The 20,035-nt window shown below is 42.2% G+C and overlaps 1 protein-coding gene across 1 annotated transcript in view; it reads right to left on the reverse strand.

Annotated features, from left to right (window-relative positions):
- The window catches only part of ros1 (c-ros oncogene 1, receptor tyrosine kinase), a 209,736-nt gene that overhangs the window by 26,539 nt on the left and 163,162 nt on the right, over positions 1-20,035 (reverse strand). Inside the window, exon 43 of the mRNA XM_048540717.2 lies at positions 1,347-1,531. Coding sequence (XP_048396674.2) covers positions 1,347-1,531 — 185 coding nt within the window. The remainder of the gene's footprint in view (positions 1-1,346; positions 1,532-20,035) is intronic.

Here is a 20,035-nt window from a genome sequence, read left to right on the forward strand (position 1 = left end):
TCCATCCCCACCTAAATCAATGCACAGAGCTTTCAGAATGCAAATGTACCAAATAGCTATCAAAAAAGGGAATCTTAGATCATTTTTCCCCTTAATCGTTCAGATCTGCTAAGGCCATTTGGAACTTCTTTAGAGATATCCCAGCTGTCTGATTTTGGGCCAAATGCTAACTAACCCACAAGTAATCTAGCTGTTTAATTCATGGAAACAAACTGCCAAAAAATTACTTTCTTAGCTCAAATATACTTAGAGAATGGTACAAATTACAAAAGATATGTTCTGAAATTATTTCATCTCCACATTTGAAAGCTAGAAATCCTGTAAATGTTTACAATGACAGTATATGGTTTGTTTATGCATACTGAGACAAATCCATTGCTAACTAGGGATATTCTTCAGCCTATATAGACATAATGGTTATACTTCCAAAGTACTTCATTGCTAGACAGTGCTTTGGGAAGCTTGGAGGCTGTGAAAGGTGCCATGCAAATGCAAGTTCTTTGTTTTTTCCTTTTTGGGCACTTTTGTCTGGAAACAAAAATTGTGGTATCATAGCATTTTCTGCAATTAGTGGGAGGCAGCCAACTTAAAAAGGCACATACATACACAAACCAATCTAAGATTAAGAAATTCTGTGATCAGTATCATTATTTCTTCTGTGAAGAATTATAACTGATAACAGGGCAGCTGCTATAGACCGTTAGAATTACATTCCATGATGCAATGACCCAAGACCACTATTATTTCTGATAAAATGTATCTATACTATAGCTCCACAGTGGTCTGGCATCTGCAATAGCAACAGTGGGAGACCCAATGTACCAAGAATGACAAAGGGCAGTGTGGGAATAAAATTCTTGATAGTAGCCACCACACAAATGTAAAAGTCACCCTGTCATCCTCCTTAACACCTGTCAATCACTGGGACACAGTAACCACGACACCCTGCTGTAAAAAGGCAAGTACTCTGCTGGCTGCTGATCTTCTCATAAAACCCTCACTGCAGGAAGTATGGTGGACAGGCTACCTGGGAATGCAAGTGCTTGGATAGTGTTGCCTATAGGCCTCAACTTAAACAAACAACTGGTGAATGTACTCTTGAAAGATGCACTCTGGAGTCACAACTCAATTGGATAATAAAACAATAGAATCAACAATAGAATTAACATCCAATTTGTATCAATTCCCATCAGTCCAAGGACAGTCATGCTATCTCCTAACTACACTGCTTAGAAACACAAAGCTGTCATTTCTAATCCCTAAAAGGGACAAAGCTATGTTATCTTTCTTTCCCATTTAGGGATTACAATGCTGTTAGCTGTTCAGTCTAAGCATGGAGTATTTACCTTCAAATGCTTGATTGACAATACCCTGGGAGATGTCACTATTCCTGTAGTCATCATTGTAGAGCACAAGAGCATTCTGACTGTCTTGGGGGCTGCTTTTCAGGTATTCCAGGCAGCTTTCAATATATTGGAATGATGGCCTCTTGTGGGGTTCACGTGTCCAACACTTGCGCATCAGCTGGTGACTGTTTTAGGGACAAGCAAAGATGATCACCATGGATAAGGAGAAAGCTAACTTCATTACTTAAAAGACCATCTGTGGAATGTCAAACTTTATAATGAAAGTGACAGCTTTTCACTTTATTTCTGATAATCACAAAAGGTTCTTTGACAGTTATAAAATAGAGCTTTGTTTCAGTTAGAAGCAGTGCATACATTTGTAAATGCAGTGCATTAGTCACATTCCACTGAATGCCACACTCGTTTTAGCCAAAAACAACCTCATTTTCACATGTGGAGAAAAACTTAATTTAACTCACACAAACTAGAATATTTAAAAACCACTCAAAATGTATTCAAGAAATATGTTATGCAAATTTAGAGAATGCAACAACATTATCACATACTGATACTTTGTAAAAACAGTAATAGTCAATATTTGTAACAGCTCCGTCAGTTAGAATGCTATGAGAGGTTAGCTTGAACATCAAAAAATAGTGTTTGAATTGTAATTTCTTTTTAAAAACAACTTAAGATCAGTAAATGCTTACAGAAGCTATTACAATCATGTCCTTGCATATCCTAATGGTATTACACAAAAACACTTTTGTTTTCTGGAATTTGCTGTCCAAATGGAAAAGGACAGACTAGTTTGAGATGGGAATGATGTTCTCTAATATTTAATTTGATTTTGCATCTAGGTTAGGGGAACTAACTCAGAGCCAAACAAAAATTGACAAACAGATACTGGAGAACATTCTCTTGTTAGGTCGTGGTGACTGATTAAGTAATTAAAACAATAGTACCCCTGAAACATTTTGGAACATGAGTAATGAAGATAATTAAACAATGCAGATTTTTCCATGTTTAACCAGTTGAGAAATGGCTTAAAGTCAAGACTTTAACACAGTATCAATATTATGAGTTTCATGAAAGGGTCACTCAACCGGAGATGATAATTCTGAATTCTTTCCACCAGATGCTGCCAGATCTGCTGAGCTTTTGCAGCAATTTCTGTTCTTGTTTCAGTATTACTTGTTCAATGTAGTACCCATTTTTCTGATGATCATTTGCTTTAAATAGCCATAGTGCTGATCCAACAGTTCGAATCAGCTGAATTACACTGTTCATTTATATTTATGACAAAAACAATGCACTGAATCTTAACATTCTTTTGGTGAAGTGCAAATCACATCAAGTTTACTGAAGAGATTTTCACCACACAGACAAATGTGTTTTTTCACACTACTTTACCAAACTTACACATTAATTGTCGCTTGAGTTAACACTTCAGGTTCCGAGACCCTTCCACTGAGGAAGGGTCGCTGGAGCCAAAACATTATCTCCGATTTGTCTCCGCAGATGTTGCTGTACCAGTTGAGCTTTTCCAGCAATTTGTTTTTGCTACCTCCACACTTGTTTGAGAAACCTCTCCACCTACACCAATAGTAACAACTCTACCACACACTAAAATCTTCCAGAATACTCGACTCTCAATCATGGAACAGTCAGGCCATGATAGGGCAAAAAAAAAGTCAAGATCTTCATCTGGCTTCTCACCTCTTAACAGCAGAGTTCCTGACTCTGACTGCATAGAGCAAAGCTTGGACCGTTTTCGGAAGCTGCCATTAATTAACTGAGCTGGGACCTGAGCAAAGGTTATCCCCCTTGACGGGAGAGAGGCCTGCTGTCAGCCATGGCAAGCTTTCTGGTTTTGTGTCTAAATGGCATGGCAACTCAATGGCAACATAAGCCTGGTACCTCTGGCTGGAGGATGTGCAAAAAGGCGGGCCAAAGCAACGCCATCCAGGAATGCTGTGACATCCAAGTAGGCTCAGGATGAATAAGCACAAAGCCTGCGGTTGCATATTGACTATGCAGGTCCTTACATGTTCCTGGTCATTGTGGATGTCTAATCAAAGTGGTTGAATATGCATTAAGTTCGGTCAGCAAACTCACGGAGAATAATTGAGAGGCTGTGAGCATCATTTGCAGTACATGGACTCCCAGAGGTATTGCTCATGGTCAATGGGAAGTCACTTAACAGCAGGGAGTTTGAATATTTCCTAAAGTCAAATAGCATTCAGCACATAAAGACAGCTCAATACCATCCATCGTCCATTGGCCTAGCAGAAAGAACAGTCCAAACATGGAAGATACACAAAGAAACAGCCGACAGTGTCAATTAATACCAAACTGTCACTGTTTCTGTTCAATTATAGGACCACCCCACACACAACATCAGGGATAGCTCCAGCAGAGTTGCTGATGGGGAGAAGATTCCGTATCAGGTTAAACCTGATATTCCCAGATCTGGGGTGTGTTCGGGGAGGTGGGGGGTGCCGCTGCTGGTGGTAGCTGTGAAACAACAGTTGAAACACCAATGCTGGCCACTTGCTGCCTCTAAGCGAGAGAAGAGAAACAATTTCAATCAGGAGGCAAAGTTTGGTGCTGGAACAATGGGAATGGCCCTGCAGGGTACGAGGCGAGGTTGACGCAAGGTCAAGTCCCATGATTTACAAAGTTCAGGACTGAACAAGCACCAGAAGGCCTGTCAGAAAATGTAGGTTCTCCCCCACTGTCCAATATTCAGCAGATCTCAGGAGTCTGAAATGGATGCAGCCTTGATACTGAAGAGGAGAAAACTCTCTCGAGTTGCTCTGGACACAAGATGCAGGCCCATGTCAGAGTCTGAATCAGAGGAACCGGACTTGGAGCGAAAACGTCTCAGGAAAATCTACTAGCTAAAGATTAGGCCCGCATCCCAGGACTTAGTGGGGGAAGAATGTAGTGATTGGAACCAGGTTGACCTGGTCGACTACAACTGATAGCTAAGTTCTGTACCCATGAAGATGACCTCAGCTGGCACCTAGAGTTCATATCACACTACCTGTAACCCCATCACACTTATTTATTTGTAAAATCTTCCTTTATGCTCTTTTTTGACACCATCACTTCAGTAATTTGTTGCGAACTCTAATTAGTTTGAACAGTTTTGGATTGCTTGTTACTTTGGTTAGACCCTCAGCATGTGACTATAAGACTATAAAGGCCATAAGACATAGGAACAGAAATTAGGCCATTTGGCCCATCAAGTCTGCTCCGCCATTCAATCATGGCTGATAAGTTCCTCAACCCCATTCTCCCGCTTTTTCCTCATAACCCTTGATAATCAAGAACCTATCTATCTCAGTCTTAAATGTACTCAATGACCTCCACAGCCTTCTGTGGCAGTGAATTCCATAGATTCACCACTCTCTGGCTGCAGAAGTTTCTCCTTATCTCAGTTCTAAAAGGTCTCCCCTTTACCCAAATGCTGTGCCCTCAGGATTTAGACTCTCGTATCAATGGAAACATCTTGCCAACTCTGTCCAGGCCATTCAGTATTCTGCGAGTTACAATTAGATCACTCCACCCCATGCTTCTAAACTCCAATGGAGTATAGTCCCAGAGTCCTCAAACATTCCTCATGTGTTAAGCTTTTTATTCCTGGAGACCATTCCGGTGAACCTCCTCTGAACTCACTCTTGGGACAGTACATCCTTCCTGAGATATGGGGCCCAAAACTGCATTCTTATCATGATAAATCCAGTCATTTGGTCTGTCTGCAGCTCTACCTTATTTTTAATTTTTTGCAATTATCTCTGTCTCATTTAATCAGATTATAGGTCATTCCTTCACTTACTATTCAGCTATTGACACTTTATTCACACTGTCTGACAATTTTGATCACCTGCAGAGACTTAAGCCGCACTCACATCACTTGTATGATCCTTTGATCCCTCTACCCATTGATCTCTCTGCCTATAAATTCTGTGCCTGTGTGCTTTTCTCCACTTCACCAAAGGGGCAGCCTATGAAAGCCTGTGATTTCAAATAAACCTGTTGCACTGTAACCTGGTGCTGTGTGACTTCTGACTTTGTCCAACACTGGCACCTCCACCTGAATAAAGGGTGTGCTGGTGACGGGATACGGGCCTCTGCGCAGTTATTTCCCACACATTGTAACGTTTAGTGAGCAAGTGTTTCAGGAGGTAATTTACATTTTTGACACAAGACAGGAATGATGACAACACCACAAATAGTGATTACAAACCACAGACCAAGCTACACAAATCAAAACTGATGCAAATCAGAAAGCTCTCATTGGTAATGTGCACATCACGTATGGTAATGGCCTAGAATTTGTCAGGATCAGATTGCCTTTATTTGTACATTAATACGAGTCAGAAAGATACAGCAAGAGAAAGCAAAAACAGGAATCAAAATCCTATGGTGCAAAGCACCAAGTACTGCTGGTTGCTTTGAGCTGCTCCATCGGTAGCCTTGGGAAAACAGACTCTCATAGTTAAACTCTCCATTAGGGTTAAAGAATTTTTGGATCCAGTGCACGTCAGCTAAATTCATTACAGAAAGGGAGGGCTGCCTTTCCACAGAAAGGACTCTGGACAAAAGAAACATTTAAATGGGCCTGACGTGACACTTGGCCTTTAGAATGAACATAGAACATTACAGCACAGTACAGGCCTTTCGGCCCTCGATGTTGTGCTGACCTGTCATACCAATCTCAAGCCCATCTAACCTACACTATTCCATGTACGTCCATATGCTTGTCCAATGATGACTTAAATGTACCTAAAGTTGGCGAATCTACTACCGTTGCAGGCAAAGCGTTCCATTCCCTTACGATGCTCTGAGTAAAGAAACCACCTCTGACATCTGTCCTATATCTTTCACCCCTCAATTTAAAGCTATGTCCCCTCGTGCTCGCCGTCAACATCCTAGGAAAAAGGCTCTCCCTATCCACCCTATCTAACCCTCTGATTATTTAGTATGTTTCAATTAAGTCACCTCTCAACCTTCTTCTCTCTCATGAAAACAGCCTCAAGTCCCTCAGCCTTTCCTCGTAGGACCTTCCCTCCATACCAGGCAACATCCTAGTAAATCTCCTCTGCACCCTTTCCAAAGCTTCCACATCCTTCTTATAATGCGGTGACCAGAACTGTACACAATACTCCAAGTGCGGCCGCACCAGAGTTTTGTACAGCTTCACCATAACCTCTTGGTTCCGGAACTCGATCTCTCTATTAATAAAAGCTAAAACACTGTATGCCTTCTTAACGCGCTGTCAACCTGGGTGGCAACTTTCAAGGATCTGTGTACATGGACACAGAGATCTCTCTGCTCATCTACACTGCTAAGAATCTTACCATTAGCCCTGTACTTTGCCTTCCGGTTACTCCTACCAAAGTGCATCACCTCACACTTGTCTGCATTAAACTCCATTTGCCACCTCTCAGCCCAGCTCTGCAGCTTATATATGTCTCTCTGCAACCTACAGCATCCTTCGCCACTATCCACAACTCCACCAACCTTAGTGTCGTCTGAAAATTTACTAACCCATCCTTCTATGCCCTCATCCAGGTCATTTATAAAAGTGACAAACAGCAGTGGACCCAACACCGACCCTTGCGGTACACCACGAGTAACTGGTCTCCAGGATGAACATTTCCCATCAACTACCACCCTCTGTCTTCCTTCAGCAAGCCAATTTCCGATCCAAACTGCTATATCTCCCACAATTCCATTCCTCTGCATTTTGTACAATAGCCTATGGTGGGGAACCTTATCGAACGCCTTGCTGAAATCCATATACACCACATCAACCGGTTTACTCTCATCTACCTGTTTGGTCACCTTCTCAAAGAATGGGTAACTATTGAAAAAGAAATGGAGTCTTCTCCAGGGCTAAGGAGAGAAATCATGCACACTGGTGCTTCTCCTGTTTCTTGATCCCTTCCAGCCCACTCCTACTAAAGTTTGACCTCTTTTTCACAAACTCTGGGTACTTGGAATTGGGAACAAATAGTCATCTTAGCATTGAACATTTTTATGTAGGATTAGCAAGACTACTTGCACTCTCTGCCTCTATTTATAAAGCCCATCAGTAAGATGGGTTTTCAGTAAGATACTCTTTATAACCATGGCTCTGTCAGACAACTGTACACAATTTGTTTACTAATTTTATGCAATCATCCCCACTCCTTTGAATTTGATCCTTTGAAATTGTTGCTATTGGATATTGCAAAGAGACTGGAATCTCACAATAAGCATCATAAATAATTATCTCATGAGCAAATGAAAATACTTTGAACTAACAGTGACATGGTCTGTTATAATATGACTCCTGATTTCATTTTGAAGTATTGACATTGACAAAAACCATCCAGCAAATCAGCACCAACCCATTCACCTGCAATAATGTGCCATTTCTATCCATCCAATTCGGCTTTGAGAACAAGGAAAATGCACTTTACAACTGAGTGATAATAAGGGAGCAAAATACTGTAAACGCTAGAGACAGTGTACAGTGATAATGGGAACTGCAGATGCTGAAGAATCCAAGACAATAAAATGTGAGGCTGGATGAACACAGCAGGCCCAGCAGCATCACGGGAGCACAAAAGCTGACGTTTCGGGCCCAGACCCTTCATCAGAGATGGGGATGGGGTGAGGGTTCTGGAATAAATAGGGAGAGACGGAGAGGCCGCCCGAAGATGGAGAGAAAAGAGGATAGGTGGAGAGGAGGGTATAGGTGGGGAGGTGGGGAGGGGATAGGTCAGTCCAGGGAAGACAGACAGGTCAAGGTGGTGGGATGAGGTTAGTAGGTAGGAGATGGAGGTGCGGTTTGGGGTGGGAGGAAGGGATAGGTGAGAGGAAGAACCGGTTAGGGAAGCAGAGACAGGTTGGACTGGTTTTGGGATGCAGTGGGTGGAGGGGAGATTTTGAAGCTGGTGAAGTCCACATTGATACCATTGGGCTGCAGGGTTCCCAGGTGGAATATGAGTTGCTGTTCCTGCAACCTTCGGGTGGCATCATTTTGGCACTGCAGGAGGCCCATGATGGACATGTCATCTAAAGAATGGGAGGGGGAGTGGAAATGGTTTGTGACTGGGAGGTGCAGTTGTTTATTGCAAACCGAGCAGAGGTGTTCTGCAAAGCGGTCCCCAAGCCTCCGCTTGGTTTCCCCAATGTAGAGGTAGCCACACGGGGTACAATGGATGCAGTATACCACATTGGCAGATGTGCAGGTGAACCTCTGCTTAATATGGAAAGTCATCTTGGGGCCTGGGATAGGGGTGAGGGAGGTGGTGTGGGGGCAGGTGTAGCATTTTCTGCGGTTGCAGGGGAAGGTGCCAGGTGTGGTGGGGTTGGAGGGCAGTGTGGAGCGAACAAGGGAGTCATTGAGAGAGTGGTCTCCTCCGGAAAGCAGACAAGGGTGCGGATGGAAAAAGGTCTTGGGTGGTGGGGTCGGATTGTAGATGGCGGAAGTGTCGGAGGATGATGCGTTGTATCCGGAGGTTGGTGGGGTGGTGTGAGAGAACGAGGGGGATCCTCTTTGGGCGGTTGAGGCAGGGGCCGGGTGTGAGGGATGTGTTGCGGGAAATGTGGGAGACGCGGTCAAGGGCGTTCTCGACCACTGTGGGGGGGGGGGGGGGGGGGGGGGGGGGAGTTGCGGTCCTTTAAGAACTTGGACATCTGGGATGTGTGGGAGTGGAATGCCTCATCCTGGGAGCAGATGCGGCTGAGGCGGAGGAGTTGGGAATAGGGGATGGAATTTTTGCAGGAGGGTGGGTGGGAGGAGGTGTATTCTAGGTAGCTGTGGGAGTTGGTGGGCTTGAAATGGACATCAGTTACAAGCTGGTTGCCTGAGATGGAGACTGAGAGGTCCAGGAAGGTGAGGGATGTGCTGGAGATGGCCCAGGTGAACTGAAGTTTGGGGTGGAAGGTGTTGGTGAAGTGGATGAACTGTTCGAGCTCCTTTGGGGAGTAAGAGGCGGCGCCCATACAGTCATCAATGTAACGGAGGAAGAGGTGGGGTTTGGGGTCTGTGTAGGTGCGGAAGAGGGACTGTTCCACGTAACCTACAAAGAGGCGGGCATAGTGGGGCCCATGCGGGTGCCCATGGCCGCCCCCTTTGTCTGTAGGAAGTGGGAGGAATCAAAAGAGAAGTTGTTGAGGGTGAGGACGAGGTCGGCTAGGCGGATGAGGGTGTCGGTGGAGGGGGACTGGTCAGGCCTGCGGGACAGGAAGAAGCGGAGGGCCTTGAGGCCATCTGCATGCGGAATACAGGTGTATAGGCACTGGACGTCCATGGTGAAAATGAGGTGTTGGGGGCCAGGGAATTGGAAGTCCTGGAGGAGGTGGGTGGTGTCATGGACGTAGGTAGGGAGTTCCTGGACCAAAGGGGAGAAAATGGAGTCCAGATAGGTGGAGATGAGTTCGGTGGGGCAGGAACAGGCTGAGACAATGGGTCAACCAGGGCAGGCAGGGTTTGTGGGTTTTGGGAAGAAGATAGAAACGGGCCGTGCGGGGTTCGGGAACAATGAGGTTGGAGGCTGTGGGTGGGAGGTCTCCTGAGGTGATGAGGTCATGAATGGTGTTCGAGATGATGGTTTGATGCTCGGGGCTGGGGTCCTGATCGAGGGGGCGGTAGGAAGTGGTGTCAGTGTACAATTCTCTCTCTCTCTCTCTCTCTCTTTCTCATTCTCCTTAGGTCATTTGGCAGGTGATGCAGTCACACAGTAATATTATCCAGCAGCTTCATTGGAAAGTACACTGGCGGAAAATGGGATCTTAAGACTAAAAGGAAAAATATAGTTTTGGAGCATCTTCTGTCCTCAATCCTTCACCTTGTCATCTTAATCTGGTAGGAGACCGTCACTGTAAGCTACCACTTAGGCTGTTGAGTTAAACGTAATAATTGGTGCCAATAACATTTTTTCTAATTCAGACACGAGATGTGGCCTCAATGGGTGGGCCAGCATTTATTGCCCGTCCTTCATTGTCCAGACAGCAGTTAACAGTCAATCACCTTGCTGTGGGTTTGGAGTCCAGTAAGGAAGTCTGATTTTCTTCCCTAAAACGATATTGTTGAACAAGATGGGTTTTTCCAACAATGAGCAATAGTTTTATAGTCATCATTAAATTCCAAATTCTTTATTGAATTCAGATCCTGCCAAGGTGGGATTTGCACCCAGGTCCCCAGAACATTAGCTGACTTTCTGGAAAAATAATTGAGATAATAGCACTAGGCCATTGCAACCCCTCCTGGAAGATTTGGCACACACATATAACTAAGGGTCCTGTTGGCTTTGGACAGCTATCCTTGCTACATGCTCAGATGAGCAGGGCAAGTCCAGAAACCAGTAGCTCCCCATCCTATCCAATATGGGTAAGTAGCCTAGGTAAGTTGATCTGCCCAGTTTTCACCTGGTTTTAGAGCACAACATGTGCAAGACAAAATATCTGTGAAAAAGTACCAATTGCAAAGTAGTAAGGAGCAAATTAAAAGCAGCATCTTTGTATGATGTTGTCAAATTGTCACGACAAACAAGATATACAGCATATTTGGATGGTAATGCAATATATCTCAGGGGGCAACAGACCACAAACAACGACAGCTAAAACAGTGGAGTTCTGGTAAAGTAATTAAATAAATTAGTTGCAAAGGACAAGTTGCTGTAGGAGCTATACAGGAAGGTGAAGTGCAGTAATAAGATTTTACAATGTTATAATAACCATTGAGGTTTGACTAGTTTAACAGAAATGCAAGTTTACTGATGAAGTTTGAGCAGAATTACCCAGAAAGTAGTTGTTATTTTTGCAGTTTAGTTGGCAACTCTGAATTACATTCATTTATTTCAACTTCAAACCAAAAGCTGACAGAATTATATATTTGTTTAACAGTATATTAGGTTATAACATGCTCTATAAAATCCTAGTAAGTCTTTTGTTGCTATCGCAAAAGTTATCTTTGGCTTACAACAGGTCTTTGGACTAATTATGATTACATTTTATTTAAATTCAGAAATCATAAACTGATAATGATTAGTTCATATGCATGAACAGAAGCCCAGATCAAGATGTTTATTGATCTACAGGTGTCAAAAAATTCTCAATAGTTTTTAAAGGAAATATACCATCGCAGGTCTGCAAGATTAGAAATTAGATTATATTAGAAATTCAACAACTTGATAAGATCTTTTAAAAATAATTCGGAACTCAAATTATTTTAAATGATTGTGTATTCTTAGTACAACAAACTCAAAATCACTACAAACTCAATAAAGCAATTGTCCTAACACAGTGCTTTAACAAGGGACATACAGCTAAGAGTAGAGATAGACAAGGGTTGATTTTTTCATCCTTCAGACTTGACAAATAATTTGGTCATCATAATGACCTACTTTAACAGAATAAGTTTCTGGTTTCAGTTCACTCATTATGTTATTGTGGGTGACTGGTTTTCCCAGTGTCACTTAATTTCCTTTTTGCACACATTGACAAAAGTAGCAAAAAAGACATTAAGAAATCACAAAGGTTTAATAAAAGTCAATTCGTCCTGAATGACCAGTTAAAGGATCGTACTTGTTAAACTGACTGAATCATAAATGTAAATTTTGTTTTTGAATACAAAACACAAATTAAATTTCTACTATCAAAAATAAGAAAGATAAAATACATACTTCATAACAACATGATTCAATTTATTTGCTCAATTATCTTCTGTTCTTTTAATGGCTTCAGTCAAGATTTCATTTGGAGGCTTTATGTCTGCAGAACTAAGGCTTCAACTTGAAGTATTTACTCATGGTTGCAACTGAGAGCAGCTCCCCTAATTCCTCATGTATTCCAATGATTCTGGGAAAATTCTTCTCAACAATATCACAAAGTCATGTATCTCTATACAATCTGTTGGGCCTTGTGGTACACAACTGGCAACTATTTTTGTCAACAAAACAATTATAACTAAATTTCTAAAGACATACCATGCTCATGAAATTCACATCCTAAAAACTGCAAATTTCTCATGTCTTAACACTTCTGTTTCTGCTCAAGTTTGTGTTCAAATATAACGACTTACCTTTCTCAGATTAAAATCATAGCAATATTTATCTCAGAAATGATGAAATTGAACACTAAATTTGGGTAGGTTTCCATATGAACCGATACATTTAATCTATTAAGGTTTACTCAGGTGCCAGGATCCATCAGTGAGTCAAACTTAGAATGCCAAGTTTTGCCAAGCCACAACAGAACAGCAGACAGCAAGAATATACCCTACCAGGCTGCCAGACCCAAGCCTACCCCAGTTCTTCCAAACTTACTGCAACCAACCTCCTCCCTGTGAGTACAGTATGTCCCGAGGGTCCACCTTTAATGCAGAAATCTAGCAGCTTGACCTCAGCTTTAAAAATGGTAATCAATAAATTAATGGATTGGATTTCCCAAGAATGGTAATGTCATGCAGATTGCAATTCTGCTCCAATGTTTATGCAACAAAAGAGCCCTCTGCATTTCTGACAGGAAATTGCACTCAGGGCTCTTTCAGAAATGCTCAACCCAATACTCCCATTCTGACAGATCCATCATAGTGCTGAGCAGCCTAGGGAAGGCAAACCACATGCCATTTACTGCAGCAGGCAGCTGTCATATTCTGGAACTGAAAGTCCAACATCACAGACAGCCATCTCATGGACGTAACACTTCACAGCACCTATAAGTGTGAGGTTAAAGTGCTGGGACGGGATCAGGCAGGTGCATGTGCTACAGTAACAAATAGCATGCCATGTGGGTAGAATGCCAGGGTTCAAGGTGCCAAAAAGGCAGGTATGTGATAGCTTTTAAGATTGGTTGAGTCGGGTGGGACATGAGAGATTGGGCAGGAAAGGAGGGGTCTAAAATTGTTTTGAGTGTCAATGAGAGCAAAGGGGGCTCAGACGCTGGGATCTGGGGTAGGGGTCGAGCCTGGTGGTGCTGGGTGCTGTTGAGAGAGAAATGGGGATGGGTTCCGATGACTCAGGGAGGATCCCATTGTGGATGGGGAGGTCAGGTCCAATGGTTGGGGATAGAGGAAAGGGAGGGACGAGAATCATGACTCGGCCAGTGTTGGGTTATGGTCTGAGAGTGTAAAGGGTTTCGGAGAGGTATGTTGGTAGTCAGTTTAATGTTACTCAGGCACTAAACTAGGAATTTTATAAATTAGCTGTTCCAGGGAAACTGTTTATGTCACTGCAGTAGAACCCTCCCAAATATCAGATTTCAATTGATTATTTTGCAAATGCAGTAGAATTGCCCAATAGAATCTTCAATTTCCAGAGTAATTCCTTTGCAGTTTTGTATGCTGGGGATTCCAGAGTGTGTAACTCCCATTCATGCTAGAAAAATGATCATTTAGCCATTAGAAATTCTAAAGTTTTTGGATGAGGTTGTAGACATGCTCGCCAAGCCAGTGGGTTTGTTGCAAATATTTTGTCACCCTACTAGGTCACATCATCAGTGCACCTCAAGTACCCAAAACTGGCAAAACTGGGATAATATACAAAATACCATGCAAGGACTGTGAGAAACACTACGTAGGCCAAACCAGAAGAAAATTGACAATACAGATACACGAATACCAACTAGCCACCAAGACACAACCAACTCTCACTTACCTCTACCTCTCTACAAACGGACAGAGAGTGATGCAAATTTGACTGGGACAGCACATTCATAGTTGTTCAAGCCAAACAGAGACAGGCCAGGGAATTCCTGAGATCTGGTATCCCAACCGGATGTACAACATTATATTAGACCCTGTGTGCAAACCACTGAGAAACAAAACCAGAAGTTACACCAACCACCCCAGCAAACCAAGGCACATAAATAACAAATGGGACAGAACACCGACACTTCAGCAGAGGTGCACTGACGATGTTACCAAGAAGGGTGGCAAAAATGTTTGCAACCAAACCCAACGGTGCGACAAGCATGACTACAACCTCAGAACTCTGTCTTGTGTGTGCACCCTACAACCTCAGAATTCTGTCCCATGTGTGCACCCATGTTTAATTTTCACAAAGTATTCAATGAACCCATTATAAAAGATCCAAAAAACGCTATAAGAATGCCAGCATATTATGGTAAATCAAGGTGACATGGTCCACATAATCATACGAGTCTCCCAGAAGGGGCTAAATCTGTCCTGATTAAATTGAAGGTGGACAGCTAATGCAGGATTCGTGACAATTGATGGTGAAGTGTCAATGAGACTCATTAATGAGCCAGTTAGCATGTGTATCAATGAGCCCAATGCAATTTTGTCCAGCACCTCCTGAAGGCCACCATTTCAGGCTTGCCAGTGGGTTCCCACAGGGAGGCAGGGTTGTGGTCGCTCATCGTTAGGATCAGTGACACCCAAGGTGCCTATCATTTGGTAACCCTTGCCCGCAGTCCCTTCTCTAAGCTTCACTCTCCTTTGGCCTGTGCTCCTGAAATCCTGGGCCTCTGATAGATGTGTTGCGAGCAGCTACCACTGTTCATGAGATCCAACAGGGATGGTAGGCTGCTGGCAGCTCTGGGCAGGTCAGACATCTGCCGCCATGTCCCTGAATCCCATATGAAAGGTCTATCAATTGTTGTGGCCACTCAAATGCTTTATATCATTGAATTTCCCCCATGGAACTGACAGGGGTTCTCCGACCTGGAGATGGAGACTCCTGTTAGGCTAACTAAATACAACTAGTGCCATATTTCAGTAGTGTCTTTAATATACTGATATCATGGGGGATATAATTTATGATTGTCACAGGTCTAAAGAACTCAATTACAAAATTGGTTATGTTTAAATTACAGAGTGGGTAAAGGTTTTTAGATCACCAATTCACTGCCAGCGTTGAGTTATCAGCAGCTCGGGAGGTTACACACATTCCATGAAACATTAAAACTACATAATGTGACAAGTTAAAACAGAAATCACAAAGATTCATTTCTATAGTTGTTTCTATTTGTCTCATCTACAAAAGCCTGACACTGCAGTAGCTGATCTAAATTACATGTCAAATGAGTAAATGTAAATTACAGATATGCAGGGTGGAGATTCCAAATCCACGTGCAAGTTCAATGCCACGTCACTAACATGATGGAATAAAAGTTGAAAGAATTTCCAAAAATTATCAGATTAATCATTATCTGTGGACAGAAAAGGCAGACTGACATTTCAGGGGTGTAGCCCTTGATACAGTAGTTGTCCTTGTTGGACAACTGAAATGTTCAATTTGCTTCTTCCCTGCTCTCGCTACAGATGCTGATAGACCTCCTGCCTATAGCCTGCATTTTGGTGTTGTGTCAAAATCAGCCAGGCCACTGTAACGCAGCTATGACTGTAAACTGGACAATTTTAACAGCAGGACTAGGAGTTAGCACAGAAAAATCTCAGTTCTGGAAGTTAGTCTTCTGTATAAATAAACTAATAAATTGAGAGATATTCAGTATATATTACAAAGTAATTTTTTCCAGCAAGCTCCATTATTAATAATGAGGTAATTTCTTAGATGTTATCTTTTCTATCATAGCACTGTCTATCCTAGAACTTTAGGCAAAATGAATTTTAGGAATCTTGAAAACCAGTTCCTTTGGAATGTGAATGTTGGAAAATATCAAAACCTTGTGTAAATATTAAAATTTATAGCCTCATGTTTCACAGGAAAATGCGTTACAAAGATTAAATTTCCTTTTACCAAAAATACTTTGCTCTCCAGATCATTACTCTATTATCTAGCAGAATTATTAAGTGCAATTTAAAAACAAAAGCTGTAATATCACTGAGATTACAGAGTTTTGAAATTTTTGTCTCATTGTAATACATAGCATGTCTGAAAAATCAACTTAAAGAAGGACATGTTCAAAATGAGTAATTTGGTCATTCATCTACCTACAGGTCAAATTTTGCAATATTGACTCCAACAGCACAGTAAGCACCATTTACACCCCTCTGCATTCCAGGATAAGTTTAATACAGCAGTAAATGATTACCACCACTAAGAATGCTACATTTAGCCAGTTATTAGAGAGCAGATCCAAGTCAATTAAGTTGCTTCTATGTGTTCTGACATTTCAAAAGCCTTATGCAACTAGCATTATAAGTCACAGCTGGTCCAGGTTGTATTATTGCCAAAGGACTCAAGATAACATATGTAATATTTTTATATATGTAACAAATTCAACTTAGTGTTGTGTTACATTAAATCATTACAAAATGCCAACACTTTTCTATGTTGCTACTAATTCCAAACTCTCCAATGTATCTATTGATACATTGAAGATAGATTTGCTAACTTCAACGCAGCTAATACCCAACTTGTTTCTTTTGCTGCCTCCAGTCAACCATAATGTTATTTCTTGTTATGTTTCTACACATTCAATTAAATGATGTCATTTAGAATCATGCATGTTTGCATCTGGTTCATGCTCATCTGACAATGCACCTCAAGAGTGAATTGCTGAAGTGTTTGTACCTCCTTTTGCAGCCAATGAGGCAGGACACATTTTTAGCTTGTTCAGTACAATGAAATAACTGCATTATAGTACCATAATTGTTACAGTTTCTTGTGGTTTGAGAGCAGCGTGCATTACCAGGACTTTGCATCCCATCGCCAAACTTGGTAATTGGATAAAAAGTACAAGTCTAAGAATAGGAATAATGGGAATAATATCAAATTGGCAGGTTCAAAAGCTCTGCTCTTTCAGGGATCTGGCCACGGAAGAGATGTCTATCTTACGAGAAACAAGAAGAGCAAAGGGAACCAAAACTGCATGAATTTTGAGAGAGAGAGATGATCCAAGCAAAATGCATAAAGATAGCAAAATCTGTCTCCTTCCCATTTGGATTCCAGTGTTATATGTGTTATTGTGTTTTCAAAATGGAGAAGGGCCTTTAGAACAACAACATCTCCACTCCGAGAGCAATGTTTTTGACCTGAATCTCAGCCAATAACATGGCATCAGATGCTTCAGATTCATTAAGAATGCCCTCACAAAGAGGACAATGCTGTCAGTGGTTGTGAAGGGAATCATGGGCATTAAATTCTGAGGCAGGATCTATTTTAGGGTGGAGGGGTAACATGAGCAAAGTCTTCAGGTTTACCTTTGATGTTGCCTAAGAAGAGTCAGTGAGGGTCTGTAATTCAAGAGAGCTGAATGCCTTCTCCTTGGCACACAGAGACAGTGTGGTAGCATTCTAATGTGGCTTCACAAGAATTTCATTCTTGCTCCATAGTGCAGGGTGCCTTTGAATGCAGAAATGTCACTTTGTAGCTACTCAACTCGGGGACCAGTCTGAAAGAGATTCCACTCCCTTAAAGTGGAGCTGGCTGATGAGTATGTACAGGTTCTTGCCCAATATTCTGGACAATTGAAGAATAATGTCAATGACAAAGTCAGCTTTGCTATCTGCATTTGAGTCACCATACCAAAACAGGAGCGGGCTGCTGAGAAACCAGCGCTATCCTTTGATTGCATGGTGCAAAATCCTTACGTGAATGGGCAACAGCAGGTTCACATTCCTTGCACCCACTAACACTTACCTGGAGGGGCACCTCAGCAATCCAAATAATCTACTGAAGCCCAGATTGCTGCTCTGCGGTAACAGACTGCAACCCTCAGTTTTGAGGAAGGGTCACCGGACCCAAAACATTAACTCTGCTTTTTCCTTCACAGGTGCTGTCAGACCTGCTGAGTTTTCCAGCAACTTCTGTTCTTGTTCCTGATTTACAGCATTCTTTCCGTTTCTAACCCTCTTTTAACTCTGGTATCCACAGCCATGATGGCAGAAATCTGGGATTCCAAAGCAGCACTCAAGGCAATGGGCAGCTTTTTCTTGTTCTACCACAGAAGCTGACGCTGGCCATGAGATGTTGCATCATAGTTGGGTCCACAATTTTCCGAGTACAGTTGGTCATCCATTCCATAGTGACAGATGTTTGCTAGGAGACGGCATGAGGGTCACAGAATCAAGGCAGACAGAAGAAGAAATGGATTAATCAGGCAAGATCAATCTAACTGAATGATGAAGCAGGGCCTAAATGACTTGATCCAATTTATATTTTATTTTATAGCTTGTTTTAAAATGCTAGAAGCATTCCCAAAATGTTATTTTCATATCAACCCCTTAGAAGTAAAATGCATTCAAACTGACGAATCCAAGCTTGTGCTGATTCCCTCAAAATTCGCAGAACCCCATGATTTCTTATCACTGAAATAGCAAAAATGGTAGATTTTTCAGTGAATTCTCCAATGGAAACAATGCTGCAAGCAAGAATCTCTGAAAAGTTCATGGGTGGGAAATTATTCAAGACTGTCACATGCAAATTTACAATCAGCGCTCATTGCAGCCAAAGCAGTAATTCGCGAAATCTGCCCTTTATGAGGCCACTGAGGTGGATTTGTTTTAAATCTTGCCACGTATTTAAAATTACAGCTACAGGAAAATTTATCCTTTCAAATCAGCACAACATTAGGATATTGCCACATTTTCTAGTCATGATTCAAAGGTGCTCTGTCATAGGCATTAGATGTTTCCTGCCAAAGAAAAGCATTTTTTAAAAACTGGCCAATACCACAACAAATAATGCTCACTCTTCTTCCTCCTTTGCCTATAGAATGGCAGAAGTCACATTATCACAGGCAATGTTGCATTTCTATTGATAGTTACACATTACATATTAAGGCCTGGATTTTCACGGAATGGGAGTCATGACCCCTTTAGAAATGGTGGGTGAATTCCAATTCCATGATTCCTTACTTCTTTCCCAGCCTTTCTAACTTTTTGGAGCGCCATCTTGGTTGATTACATTGCAAAGATCAGCACATCATACTCCTCTGCAATTTTGATGAAGATCCTCCAGCCTTTGTAGGGCTACGGTTCACAGCCCTGTCTGGTAAGGCATTGTGAACCATTATTTTTATTATATTCACTAATGGGATCTGGGTGCCACGATCTGGGCCAGTAATTTATTGCCCTTCCTCACCACCCTTGAGAAAGTGGTAGTGAGTGCAGTGATTTTAAATGGAGGTTACCCAGGTGGAGCTCATAGAATATGAGTTCTCTGTTTGGGCCTCTTAACCTGATCCAATCAGACAGCCTTGGCTGACAAATTTAAACAAGTGTGTCAGAGGTTCTGTTCACTCTAGAGCTGGCTCCAAGGAAGTCAGACTAGTGTCAAGTACTATGCATGTGTAAATAAAGGTGATTTGGTGACCTGATACCAGTCTCTGATGTAATGTCAGCAAGCTTCCTTTTTGATCCACTGCGACCCATGTAGGTAAACCCACATTACACTGAGGGAGAGAATTCTACCAAATGACACAGAAGGAACAGTAATATATTTCCAACTTAAGATGGTGAGTGGCTTGGAGGGGAAATTGCAGGGTGTGGCGTTCTCATATCTGCAGCCTTTGTCCTTCTAGATGGTGGTGGCTGTGCCTTTGGAAGGCACTGTTTCAGGAGGTGAAGTACTGCAGTGTGTTTCGTAAATAGTACAAACTGTTGCTACACAACATTGGCACAGCAGGGAATAAATATTTGTGGATTGGAGCCATTCAAGTGGGCTGCTTTGACACCATGCAGGACAATCTGCCTGAGTGTATTGGAGCTGCATTCATCCAGGCAAGTGTGAGAGTATTCCATCACATTCTAACTTGTGCCT

Source organism: Stegostoma tigrinum, chromosome 12 (genome assembly GCF_030684315.1).
Source record: "Stegostoma tigrinum isolate sSteTig4 chromosome 12, sSteTig4.hap1, whole genome shotgun sequence".
NCBI classification, from domain to species: Eukaryota; Metazoa; Chordata; class Chondrichthyes; order Orectolobiformes; family Stegostomatidae; genus Stegostoma; species Stegostoma tigrinum.